The 13,069-nt window shown below is 34.2% G+C and overlaps 7 protein-coding genes and 6 pseudogenes across 13 annotated transcripts, besides 1 other annotated feature; 10 read left to right on the top strand and 3 right to left on the bottom strand.

The window, feature by feature from the left end:
• Positions 1-13,069: part of a mobile genetic element that runs on past both edges of the window.
• Positions 174-992, top strand: TVAGG3_0020630 (phage tail repeat-like family; the record flags this gene model as incomplete). The annotated part of the gene is made up of 1 exon (XM_051220122.1): positions 174-992. One exon carries the CDS (start codon positions 174-176, stop codon positions 990-992), a length of 819 nt encoding a protein of 272 aa, XP_051105108.1.
• Positions 1,132-1,428, top strand: TVAGG3_0020620 (annotated as a pseudogene). Its single transcript has one exon. A coding segment is annotated over exon 1 (297 nt).
• Positions 1,513-1,755, top strand: TVAGG3_0020610 (serine threonine-protein phosphatase family; the record flags this gene model as incomplete). The annotated part of the gene is made up of 1 exon (XM_051220121.1): positions 1,513-1,755. The coding sequence occupies one exon, from the start codon at positions 1,513-1,515 to the stop codon at positions 1,753-1,755; it is 243 nt and encodes an 80-aa protein (XP_051105107.1).
• Positions 1,760-2,608, bottom strand: TVAGG3_0020600 (uncharacterized protein; the record flags this gene model as incomplete). The annotated part of the gene is made up of 1 exon (XM_051220120.1): positions 1,760-2,608. The coding sequence occupies one exon, from the start codon at positions 2,606-2,608 to the stop codon at positions 1,760-1,762; it is 849 nt and encodes a 282-aa protein (XP_051105106.1).
• On the top strand, positions 2,627-3,451 carry TVAGG3_0020590 (phage tail repeat-like family; the record flags this gene model as incomplete). Its single annotated transcript, XM_001307649.1, has 1 exon — positions 2,627-3,451. One exon carries the CDS (start codon positions 2,627-2,629, stop codon positions 3,449-3,451), a length of 825 nt encoding a protein of 274 aa, XP_001307650.1.
• Positions 3,496-4,173, top strand: TVAGG3_0020580 (phage tail repeat-like family; the record flags this gene model as incomplete). Its single annotated transcript, XM_051220119.1, has 1 exon — positions 3,496-4,173. One exon carries the CDS (start codon positions 3,496-3,498, stop codon positions 4,171-4,173), a length of 678 nt encoding a protein of 225 aa, XP_051105105.1.
• On the bottom strand, positions 4,362-5,320 carry TVAGG3_0020570 (annotated as a pseudogene). Its single transcript has one exon. A coding segment is annotated over exon 1 (959 nt).
• Positions 5,338-7,040, top strand: TVAGG3_0020560 (annotated as a pseudogene). The gene has a single exon. A coding segment is annotated over exon 1 (1,703 nt).
• Positions 7,376-7,965, top strand: TVAGG3_0020550 (annotated as a pseudogene). Its single transcript has one exon. A coding segment is annotated over exon 1 (590 nt).
• TVAGG3_0020540 lies at positions 9,325-9,975 on the top strand (annotated as a pseudogene). Its single transcript has one exon. A coding segment is annotated over exon 1 (651 nt).
• TVAGG3_0020530 lies at positions 10,112-10,501 on the bottom strand (annotated as a pseudogene). Its single transcript has one exon. A coding segment is annotated over exon 1 (390 nt).
• Positions 10,882-11,823, top strand: TVAGG3_0020520 (organellar and viral DNA polymerase type B; the record flags this gene model as incomplete). Its single annotated transcript, XM_001307650.1, has 1 exon — positions 10,882-11,823. One exon carries the CDS (start codon positions 10,882-10,884, stop codon positions 11,821-11,823), a length of 942 nt encoding a protein of 313 aa, XP_001307651.1.
• TVAGG3_0020510 (KilA, N-terminal/APSES-type HTH, DNA-binding family) lies at positions 12,166-13,005 on the top strand (the record flags this gene model as incomplete). Its single annotated transcript, XM_001307651.1, has 1 exon — positions 12,166-13,005. One exon carries the CDS (start codon positions 12,166-12,168, stop codon positions 13,003-13,005), a length of 840 nt encoding a protein of 279 aa, XP_001307652.1.

Genomic DNA, 13,069 nt, shown 5'->3' with positions numbered 1-13,069 from the left:
CCCCAGCCGACCAGCCGGTGACAAAACCAAAACCGTTGTTATTTACATCATATTAATGGTGTCACTTTTTAAATGTCACTTTTTGTGTCACTTTTCACAAAATATATATGTTTTCATGTTTTGTCACTTTTCTGTCACTTTTCGAGTAAAAACATTTTTATTATTATATATAAATGAATTTTACAAAACCACCGTTACCGTTCTTTGGAAATAAGAGTAGATGTAAAGATATTATATTGAGAGAACTTAAGAAACTACCGAATGGTCTAACATTTGTAGATTTGTTCGGTGGAAGTTTCTATATATCCCATTTGTGCCATACAATATTCCCAGACTCAAAGATTATATGCAATGACTTCGACAACTATATGGACCGTCTCAAACATATTCCAGACACAAACAATATATTGAAAGAGTTAAAAGAAAAGATACCTATAGGTAAGATGGAACGTATACCATTAGATAAGAAAGATATTGTGAGAGAGGTTTTGAAAAAAGCAGAATATATAGACTGGGATAGTATATCTGCTAGACTATTATATAGTGGTGCTATAAGAGTTCATGACATTGAAACACTTATGTCAAAAGTTTTATATCTTAACTATACAAATGTTTTCAAAGAGGACATAGAAAAATATATTGAGGGTATAGAGTTTGTGAGATGTCATTGGACAGAGTTGTATGAAAAATATAAAGACAAGGAAAATGTTTTCTTTATAGTGGACCCACCGTTCTATAACACATGGGATTTTCAATACCAAGTAGACTGGACTTTGAGAGACTCTTTAGAAACTTTAGACGTTTTACATAACCATCCATGCTTTTACTTTACATCCGATAAAAGTGGTTTGGAAACCGTTATGAGATGGTTAGAGGACATACATGACTATGAGTTTATATATGACAAGATAGAATATGAGAGAGGTCCTATAAACTGGAGAAAGTGTCACAATAAAGAAATTTTATTAGTAAGTAAATGTGGTTTGAAATAGGACTACTTGTTTTAGGTTTTTTCCATTGTGTCATTTATTTATTTGACGTGGCAGAAAAGTACAGAGAATATGAAGATGAACCAATGCCTGCAAATGTTCAGTATATGTACTCGTAAGAGATATTTTTATCTAATATTAAATGGACGCACAGAACTTAGCGAATGCACAGCAACCTGGACAACCAAACCCAGAGAATATTCCAAATGAAGTTAGAATACAAACTGCAATGGCAAACTATGGTCAAGTGCCAACAGATGTACAAATGCAAACTGCCATGTCAAATGACGCTGCGTTAGGTTTGCCACCATGGTATGCAAATATGAGATGGAAAGAGTTTTATACAAACCCTGAAGTGGGATATAAACAACTTTATGCAGATGACGCGAACACAGGAGTTGACCCAGAATATGTTTTCTACCAGAGGAGAAACAGAATGTATGAGCTCCAGTTAAAGAATGCTATGGAACTCAACAGGAAACGTAAAAGACTTGGCGGACATTAGATTTTTACACGTAGTAAAATGGGTTTCTTCAGTAGTATTGGAAACTTCTTCAGAAGAGTTGGAAGAGGTATATGGAATGGAATAAAATCTGTCGGAAGAGGAATTTGGAACGGTGTCAAAAATATTGGTAAAAGAGTAGGTCAGTTCGTTGGTATTATACCTAAAGACCCTGAACCAGAAGAACAAGCCCCTGTTATACAACAACCTGAACCTGCACCACAATCTAGTTGGCAACCAAATCCAACACCTCAACCGTATTAAAAAATTATATTTTTACCGTTCGATAGTAGTTGTATATGAAACTAAGTTCTAAGTAAAACGCATGGTATAATGGAATTATTCTTTTTCTTCCATCTGTAGTAAACCATACTTGAAAGTCTGAAATACTTCCACTTGGTGGTTCATATAACTTTGTAGGTTTTTCGTAAAAGTCATTTGCCAAGCATAAGAAAGAGTTTTGGGCGCCAGAAAATGAAGCATGAACAATAATAGCATCTTGGTCGAAAACATCTTTAAATAAATATGGTTCATCTCTTGCATATCGACTGTAAATATTTGCTAAAGGAAGTTCGACTTTCTGATTTAACATTCTTTGCAAATAATACCATGACATTGCAGTGAATTCTGTATATATTTGTTCGTCTTTATTTGGATTGTTTTCGTAGATTTGAAATGACACTTGTGAATTTTGTTTGTCATATACAATTCTCACATAAAGTGTGCTATCGGTATTCGCATATTCATCAGCATATTTTGCATAACATGAATTTATTTTATCTTCTATATTTTTTAACGCAGTCTGTAGAGAAGATGAAAGGTCAACTTGTATTAGCTCAATTTCTTCCCACATTTTTCGTTTCCCTTCAGATATATAATCTATATGAAACCTTACAATAAATGGAAAACTTTTATCTTCTACAGACACAAATTTTATTCTTCGAAAGCCAATAGATTTAGTAACAGATGGGTCTCTTACCCATCTTAATGGGTAGTCAAAACGATAGCCTTCATGCTTTATAGTATCTAAGTCAAACTTTTGACCGACATTAGTAAAAAGTTCATCTAATGGTTTAGTTGTAGCAACTCTAGAATTTTCTTTTTCTATTGGAAGCATATTTTATCTATAATAAAAATGTCAAATGAAACAGCGTCTATGAGAGAAATACAACACAACCGACAACTCATTATGCAAGCTCTAAATAAGAACACAACAAACTTTTCAAACTATGCTAAAATATCTGAGTCATTGAAAGAAGGAAACCTAAAACTGACAATAAACCCTATGACAGATGAGTTTCTATTTCAAGACAATAAGAACCATACTGTCTGTATAAATCCAACAAAAGGAACTTTAAACGAGAAACCTATAAATGAACTTCTTTTGAAAGCAGATGTTGACAACAAAGCTGACAAAGAATATGTCATTGAAAAAGTTCAAGAAGAACATGACAGAGCAGATGCAACATATGCAACAAAAGAGGATGTTGAAAATAAAGCTGACAAAGAAACTGTAGATATGTTGGCACAAACGGTTTCAAGTCATACCAGAGGTTTAATGGAAGATGGACAACAGTTGAAAGAGCTTGAGAAAGGTGTTACAGAGTTAAGGAATACAAAAGCAGACTCGAAATGGATAGCTGGATATGTAGATGCAACAAAAGAATATATTTTCGCATGGACAGAAGGAACATATCCACAAAAACATCATACACATTCTATATCTGATATTACAAACTTACAAGAAACCTTAAACAGGAAAAGTGACGTTGGACATACACATACCATTGCAAATATTACAAACTTACAAGAAACCTTAAACACTAAAGCAGATAAAACATATGTCAATGAAATATACCAAAGTTTAGTTGGAACAAAAAAAATATTGAAACTATTGTTGGTGACTTTTCTGTCAATGAAGAAAATAAATATTTTAGATGGCAGTTTGTACATTCCTTAAAAAATGGTATACGGTATAAACTCATTCCGAAAAATAACAATGAAATGTATGTAAGCTATAAAAAGAATGATGGTACACAAGTTAAAGTTCCATTAGACAACAACTGCTACTTAAACTTATATGGAGACGAACAAAAGAAATATTTAAGAGTTTATGAAATGGCAGATATGACATTGCCTGACCCAGCTCCAGCACCATATTATTATGACTATGGAGATGACGACAAAACACCACATGTAGACCCAAAAAAGCAAACATTATATTTAGAATATTATAGATATAAAAGATATAATGCAATAGAAAAAACGAGAATAGTATATTATTATACAGATGACAGAAATAAATATTATAGTCAAGATTTTACCTACCCTGAAAACATAAGATTATATTATAAAAAATATTCTGACACAAACCAGAAGAAACCAGAAATAGTTGCACTATATTTTAAGTTCAAAAGGGACAATCCTATAATATCTCATATGTTTGATTTAATGAACCCAATAGGTTCTATTTATACATCTATGGATGCAAGAGGTCCTCAAGTAATGTTTAGTGTTGGTGCATGGGAACAAATAGTCGACAGGTTTTTGTATTGTGCAAACTCTTCAAAGGAAACAGGTGGAAGTAAAACGATTTCAGGTGAAAATTTACCTGCACACAGTCATTACATAAATTTAAGTACATCTCAAGCAGGTTGGCATAGACATAGATATTGGGATTGATCAGGAATGACAAAAGGTAAAGGATATGATGTTAAAGGCGACGTTAAGTTTGCTATAAATTGTTACTGGGATGACACGTGGGGAGAAGGAGACCATACACATCACGTTTCAGGATATACGCAAACAACGGGACAAAGTAAAGAATACATGCCACCTTACATGACAGTTTACGCATGGTATAGAAATGCTTAGTCGTCATTTTCAACTTCTTTAGCATATTCGTCAGGAGTTGTCTTATATTTGTTAGGAACTGTCTTTGAAAGTATACCACCTTGAACTTTGACAAGTTTGAAACGAGGTCTGACAATAGTAGTTTTATCTTCTGCTTGCAGTGTGTACATTTTGCCATGTTTGCCTAAAACTTCATAATATTCTCTTGTATACTTTCTTCTATTTTTACGAACACGAATGTGAGTACCTGTCGGGTTCACATTGTTGTCATAGTCAATAGTATTTTCATATGGGTCGCGTTTAGGTATTTCTATTTTTACTTTGTCACCTTTCTGAAGTTTGAAGCCCGGCATTCTTTCTTGTTTGTCTCTTTTGACTAAATTATTAAATATATAGTCTTTCTCTAAGTCAGGGTTGTTTTTCATTTCTTCGGGGAGTGGTTTCCCAAACCTTTTTGTTTACGGCTATTGTAAATATTTAAAACTTGTCTCATCTTTGCCATGGAGAAGTGTCTATATTTGTCGTCATATGACATTTCATTTGCTTCACCACCTTGTGGTTGGTTTAAGTCTCTTAACATTTTTATACAACTGTCAATGACACCAAGAGCAGAATGGTTTTGGTCGACAATGAAATATTGGTTTACATTTTTTGAACGCAGATAGTTTTTTACATCATCTGATTTGAAAGAACTTTCACAGTCAGATGTCAGTTTTGTTGGATGGTATTTGTCAACGAATATTGTCAAAGCAGTTTTCACATCTAAATATTTTTGGACCATAATGGTATGGATTCACAGTATCTTGTGTTTTGACCGACAAATATTAGCCAGTATGGTGGTCCATCTGTTCTAACTCTCGGAATGTTTTCCAAGATATCCATAAACCAAGCATTTGGTGTTGAACTAAAGATTTTTTATCATGAGTGCATTTTTTGTCGCTTTAGAAACATAGGGGTCCTTGTTTGGATTCGTCATTTTTTATCCTATAAGAAATGGGTTTATTTGGCGCATTAGCAGGAGTTGCATCCAGATTTTTGCCCGCAGTGGGAACAATAGCCAGAGGTGTATTTGGAGTTGGAAGGAAGATTTTGAGTACATTAGGTATACTTAAAGAGAAAGCACAACCTATTATACAAACTGTACAGAAAGGTTGGGATGTAGCACGAGATGCAACAAATCTTATTCCAAATCCTGAAACAAGAGGAAAAGTTCAAGGATGGATGGACAATGTAGGAAGACAAGCAGGAAACTATTATAACAAAGCAAATGAATACTATAACCAAGCAGGAAATTATATGGACCAAGGTGAAAGATTCTTTAACAGAGGATATAACCATGCACAACAGTGGGTAAACAATAACCAACCTCAACCGCCTCAAACGTGGGGAATGTAAAGTTTTTTATTGAGATGAAATGAACAATGCAGCTTTAAACAGAATAAGTCATGGAAGACCACCTTTTACACCACGTGTTTGTAAAGTTCTTCCTATACCTCAGGAAGTTTTAGACCGACTTAAAAAACCTAAACAACCAGTTGAAAACAAACCAAACTAAAATTTTTACTGAGATGAAATGACCGAAGAAGTTGAAACCGTAGATTTGACACCACAAACAAAAAGTTCAGAACCATTGTCAAAACCTGTCAAAGAACTTACAGATGAAGAGAAAAATTCAATAATAGAAAGTGCCAGGTCTGGAAATACAAACCCTAACTATAAAGTCACTTTTCATAGAAATGGAACGGCTAGTATCTCAAAAAAAAACAGACTCTCACAAATAAAATATTGAAGTCTGAAGGAGCTTTCGAGACAACAGATGGAAAAGTTTACTTCACTGACCAACAGTTCATTATAGAACATCTCATTGACTTAGAGTCGAAATATTCTAAACTTTACAACAAACACAAAAAGTTGAAAGGAAAACAAAAACAAATGGCATATGATATTTATGAAGATGTTGACGACACAACTGTTCCTGCAAGTGAAGTAAAGTCAGAGGAACCGAAAAGTGACGAAAACCGATAGAAGAAGAAAAACCAAAACTGAAGATAAACCAAAACCAAAGTTTAGTTTCCAAACTAAACCAAGTCAACCTTCATTAGCTGGTATGGGTTGGCGTCAAAGACTTATGGCAGCAGGCGGTTATGTAAAGTAAAGAAAAATTTTTTTTTATTTTTTAAAAAATGCCCCCATATAGAATGGATAGAAAGTCTGCTAGAATAAAAGCAGAGTTACAAAGATATGGTTGGAGAGTTTCGAAGAATTTTAAATATAGGAAGGGAAGACCCATAAAAGTCTATGACAAATTGTCTGGTCTTCGCTACGAAATGGATTTGGAAACAGCACGTGCCAATTATCCAAACAGACTAGAGAGGTTAGAAGAAGAACGTCTTATGGACATGCCTTTCGATGTTAGTGAACCTCAAGTTGAAGGACACGACGGCTTTGCCAGATTCTATTGGAAACATGACGAACAATTGCATCCTTTGAGAAGGAAAAAAGGAAAAGGTGAAGACGCACATGCTCCCATGGAAAGAACAAGATATTCATATGAAAAGTATCGTGAAGTTAGAAGTCAAATTACATCTGGTCGAACCTTTACAGTAAACTTTGACGAAGGAAAGAACAAAGAAGGCTTCATGGTGTACTTGCTGCAATTCAAGACGGAAATAAGAAAGGACACAATCTCAGATTGACCATAACAGATTTGGATGGTCACATTTACTATGCACATGGCAATGAACAAACAGCCGCAAAACTTCTTGACGCTTTCAAGACTACAAAGAGAGAACAAATGGTTGACTCCGACTCAGACATTTTGAATGCAATTGAAGGAATTGCAAGTGTCAAGTTCGAATGGTACCAACCTAACCCTCAAGCAGTCAGACAACATGCTGGATACTTCCCCTTCATAAATAAGTCTGACATTGACTTGACAAGGTATGGAATTTACAATTCAATTGAAACAATTGTCAATGAACCTTGTATTCTTACATGTCTCAGGAACTCTGGTCTTGTTACAGATGAGAAGATGAAGTATCTTGAGTCATGTGTGAAGACAAGGTACATTCTCAGAGGTCAATTGGCAAAAATTGCACCGTTGGCAAATGTCAATATCCGAGTCAACATACCTACAGCTAAAGGTTCTTCACATGACGACTATGTTGTTGACAAAGACTTACCATGGTTGAAGATTGTAATTGTCCACAACCACTTCATGTTGAACGAAAGTCTTACAAACCCATTCTTTGGTAAAAGTAAGTGCAACATTGTCAGAGCTGTAAACATTCTTTTCGAGAAAGGTTTGTTGGAACCAATTCCAGATGACAAGCTGACAGAAACTTTTGTACCAAAAGACGAAACAAACTTTTCATTGTTAGCAAGACCAAAAGTTGTTCCAGACAAAGTTCTAGTACAAAAGAAGTACACAGTTCCACAAGGAGTTGGTTTGTTCGGATACCAACCTGAACCAGAAGAACTTCCAATGAGGTTGCAAGAACTTCAAGATGCTATAAACAAACTTCCATTGAGACATCCAATTGACGTCAAATTGTATTGGAGAGCATCTGAGTTAGGTCAGAAGGTTTTATATGAAACAGGTTGCTTCGACGATGTTTATGAGATAACAGGAGAAGTTTCTCAGAAGATAAGAGACTCACTTGAATTTCCACAAACTGGACCAATTGGTTGCGACAAGTTCGACTCAGATGAAAAGATATACTATGTCGACCTTAACGCTGCGTACATGAGGTTTGTCCAATATATTCCGACTGGAATTCCAAACGAAGATGGTGAGTTCCCGGGAAGGAACTATACAGTTGGAAAAGTCATACAACAACTGTATGATATTAGGAAAGCTTCAAATCCCAAACTTGCAATGACACTCAAATTGCTTATGAATTCGACATGGGGATATTCCATTAAGAAACCTCAAGAGATGAAGAGTAAACATTATGAGAAGGTCGACAACTTTGTTGAAAGGTTTTCTCCTTTTGTTTTGAAGTACGAATTCACTCAAGGTCAAAGTGGCTTAGTAACCACATTAAAACCTATTGTCGAACATTGGTCTTACCCTCAGTTTGCAAAAGCAGTCCTTGACAACTACAACAAATTCTTCTCCGAAGTCAAATCCAAAGTGAAGGTTTACTATGAGAACATTGACGCACTCATGACGAACGAAGAAGGCTATAACAAACTCATTGAAATGGGAATGGTCGGTGAAAAGATGGGCTGTTTTAAGCTAGATAAGGTATTTTCCGAAGTTCATGTAATATCGAAAAGGAAATATTGGGGCATACTTGAAGACGGCACAGAAATAAAACATTGCATGAAGTAAAAAATTTTTATTTGAAATGTACGCTGAGTTTGTTGGAGAAGACCGTTGGGAAACTTGTTTGTTAGATGAGAAATATGAAATTCACTGTTGTGAGTCATTTGAAGTCAGAAACAAAAAGACAAAAAGAGTTTTAAGCGAAATGACGGATATGCTACTCATGAAGATGGGTGGAAAACACTATCTTAAACATGTTGTCATTGCAACTCATTTTATACTGAATCCTAACAATTTACCTTTTGTAGACCATATAAACCATATAAGAAACGACAATAGACTTGAAAACTTACGTTGGGTCACTCGTTCTGAAAACAATAAGAACAAAGGCAAATTTGGAGATATTGTATTCGAATTTGTCGACGAACTAGAAGATGAAACAATTGAAATTACAGACTATGGCATATCATTTTAAAACAATATATTTTTACATATATTAAATGCTTCAGGTTGAAAAACAAAGAACAAAAGTAGCAGATACAAAACCGTTAGACTATATCTTTACAAATGCTGGTAGGACTATTTCGGATGAAGAAATTTCATCCCGAGCATACAGGTTTGACTATCCAATTCGTTGGCTTCAAAGTCCTTCAGATGCAAAGGCAATAGGATTTAGAAGAGTTTTGTTTTCAAATAGAACTAACGCATTTATGTTCGCAGTATATTTTCATGGGCAGTATAAAGGTCCTGATGGTATAATAGACAAATTTGATGAAATGAGAATCTTTACAATTCGTTCAGACGAAAGTCTTGAAAAAACTCTAAATGACTTTCAAACTCAAATGAACAAATATTATTGGGAATTTCAAGAAAAATACGACTCTTTACTAAATGGAACATACTATCTGAAACTAGAATATGACAAGATGAACTCCACCGTTTCATTTCAAAAGATTGAAATTAACCCTCCAAGAGATACAGAGTTTTTATTTTGGGAAGTAGACAAACGTTCTTGGCACAATTTCTTCGGTTACTAAAACCAGAACGAACCATTACCACCAGATGGTCCATTTAAATTTATACTTCCACCAGCAGATTTGATGGTTTATAGAAACGTGTTTGACCCTCAAAATGTTATGTGTCATGCAAGTTTCAGTTCAAGCAACAATAGTTTTCTATGTATTGGTAAGGACTTTTATGACTTTGCTTCTAAATTCTACGAACCACCTAGTAACAGTTTCTCTGGCTTTCAAGTTTGGTTCACAACAAATGGTGTGCAACATATTATTCCATTGTACTATGACTTTTATCTCGAATTGTCTTTCATATATAACTACGGAAAAGTGCTGAAAAAGTATTGAAAAATAATGTTTATGTTAGCATGTTAGATCTAACACGTTTTCTAACCACTTTTCTAACATCGTAGAAAACTCATGAAAACAATTTATTTTTGACACTTTCACAAAAAACATAAAAAAGTGAGTTAAAATGAGATGTTTACTGAACTGGTTGGATGTCGCCTTCTGAGGTTATAATGAATTGTTGACCAGAGAAGTGGAACAGTGCTCTGAGAATTTGGTTCATTCTTGGGAAAGGGTTCTCTCTGTTTGGAAGTAGTATCCAAGGACGCTTGGCAAAGAGTATGCTACAGCTCCAATTGAGAGAAAGTTGTTCCCGGACCAAAAAATATAATTTAGGTGAAGAGGTGAGATTTCACCTCTTTTTTCACCTGTTTTTTCACCCTCTTGAATTTTCATACGGAATCTCTTCTCTCGGTTTTCCGAGGGAAGCAATCATATGAGGAAATTCTTCTAAAAGTTCTTTTGTCTGTTGGTTTTCAAACCAATGATATGCTTGCTTTGTAGAACGAAGAGTATTATAAGGCATTTTGTGAAGAGTATAGCAACCGCCGGAATTCGGAATGTTGCTTTTTATACAAAATTCATGCAGGAAATTCTTGAGTTTTGGTTGAAAGAATACGGTGGAGCCAAAAGTGGCTCGACCTCAAAACAAGCATTTTATGAGCTTACTAAGGCGTTATGAATGAATTCAAAGGTATTTACATACATCCTGACCTCGTTCATTTTGTTGCTGAATTTACACCAAAAATAATGTTTATGTTAGAATGTTAGATCTAACACGTTTTCTAACCTCTTTTATAACATGGTCTAAAACTCTCGAAAATCTTGAATTCTCGTGAATTTCCTTAAGATAGAAAAAATAAAGTTAGTTTTTTATAAAATATTTTTTTATTTTGTATAAAAGATATGATTTCAACAATCGGCACAACAACAATTCAAACAACAACTTCACTAAACTCTTTAGTTATGAATCCAACATCTATGTTAGTTGAGATGAAAAACTTCATTCCTTCTTCATATACTTTTGAGACAGAAATACAAAGAATAAAGCAAGAACTTTTAACAAGTAATTTAGACTGTAGTGCGAAAGATGAAACAAATGAACAGTATCTTTATGACATGCAGGACCTCATCGACCATTTACCCAAATTGCCTGAAATCCAACAACAAAAGCTCACTATTCCTGAATTCGATGAAATAGAAGTAAAAACAACCGACTCAGTAGAAATAAAGAAGTTCATACGTAAAGTAAATTATGAGTTTCTAGGATATCATTGCAACCATAAAGTTATGGACAAAGATTGCGATATGGTATATAAGAATGTTTCTGACATATATAAATCTGAAGAATTTAAGACCTACGACAACTTTGTTTCGTTAGTTGCAAAATGTGTATGGCAGATAAGAGATAAAGATAGAAGAGGTAAAATATGGAACGAACAAATCAGACCTACATATTCTGAGTTAAAGAAAACCATTGATGCCTTGGTTGTTTTAGCTGGTTTTATTTCAATGTATAACGCAAAAATGAACCCACAATGTTCAAAATGTAAAGCAGCAATGAGGAAATATAACTATTCTGTCAAAGAGATAGAACGTATGCGAAACGACTATGCTGACTTAAAGAAAGAAGTAGAGAAACCAGCAGAAGATAAAATGGACATGTTAGCATTTCTGAACAAAAACTATCCAACTGCTGACGATTTCCTATTATCTGATGTCAAGAAGAAGTATAAAGAAACTTTCGGCATTGTTAAAATTTTTGATGTACTAAAAGAAGAAATTAAAGCTACGAAATTGTTTAGGATTTCAAATATACATCGTACAATTCATGTAAAACGCTTGTGAAAAAAAGAGGTGAATAATTAGGTGAAAAAAGAGGTGAAATCTCACCTCTTCACCTAAAATATATTTTTATTGAATTCAGCAACAAAATTCTGAGTAAAATAATTTTTAGGGCATGTGTCAAACCGTTGAGTTTTCACAAAATTTAAAAAATAACGTTTACCATGTGAAACGTTTATAAAATAACTGGGGTAGAAATGAGGTTAGATATCGGGTTAGATCTAACCATCTACCCTAAAATATATTTTTGCTGAATTCAGCACAAAAATCATGAATTTCATTAGTTAGAAAAATAAAGTTAGTTTTTTATAAAATATTTTTTTTATCCGGAATATAAAGACAGATATGTCAACAACAGAGAACACAACAACAGTTATAGTCCATGAAGCTATAAATGAAGAATATGAATGGATACAATATAACAAACAATTGCGTCTAATTCGTTCGGTCAAAGACGATATGTACCAAATGCAAAGTATTTTGACAGCATGTTTTGCACCCGACAATAAGAAACCACAAGACTGGTTTAGGAACCAAAGCACTATTGAACTATTAAATGAAGCTGAAAATTCGACTACGAGAAATCCGGTAGTCGCAAAAACTCGAGTGGGAGAAAAACCCCAGTCGCCAAAACTCTATGAAAATCGTGAAAAATTGCCAAACGGTTTGAGAGGATATTATGTACATAGACTTCTTGTAAATGCTGTTGCAATGTGGGCTTCGCCTCGTTATGCTTGGTATATTTACAGACTTCTTGACGAAATTCATAGACAAGAACGTGAAGAGATGGAAAACAAGCTTGAAGCAAAAGACAAAAGCATTCAGAAAAGAATACCACGTTCGGTACCAAAAGGAAAGGAAAAGAACTATAAGTATATGATTTATACTGAAGAGTTGGAGAAAGAAGAAGACAGTGACATGGTTATGTTGCATTTAGTCAGAAGAAACAACAAAAGCTTTTACGACCTTGCTAAGATTTACAAATCTGACAGAAATTGGTTCTATCGCGAAAACTTACCGATTTCAATGACCCCAAATGAAGATGTGAAACAAATAGTTCAAGATACTTTACCTCAAACACACTATGATATTAAAGGTTGTACAATTCTTACCTTCAAAGAAGATTTGCCATTGTTAAAGGAAAAAATAACAGAGTATTTTGACAACTTCAAACAAGTAGAGTAAATTGCACTCTTTATTTTTACGCTTGACTTCAGATGGCTCAGGTAGCTCAATGAGGTAAATTGCC

This window comes from Trichomonas vaginalis, chromosome IV, assembly GCF_026262505.1.
Source record: "Trichomonas vaginalis G3 chromosome IV, whole genome shotgun sequence".
Taxonomy (NCBI): domain Eukaryota; phylum Parabasalia; order Trichomonadida; family Trichomonadidae; genus Trichomonas; species Trichomonas vaginalis.
Note: the sequence above shows the minus strand (reverse complement) of the source record. Positions and strands in the feature narration are given on the sequence as shown.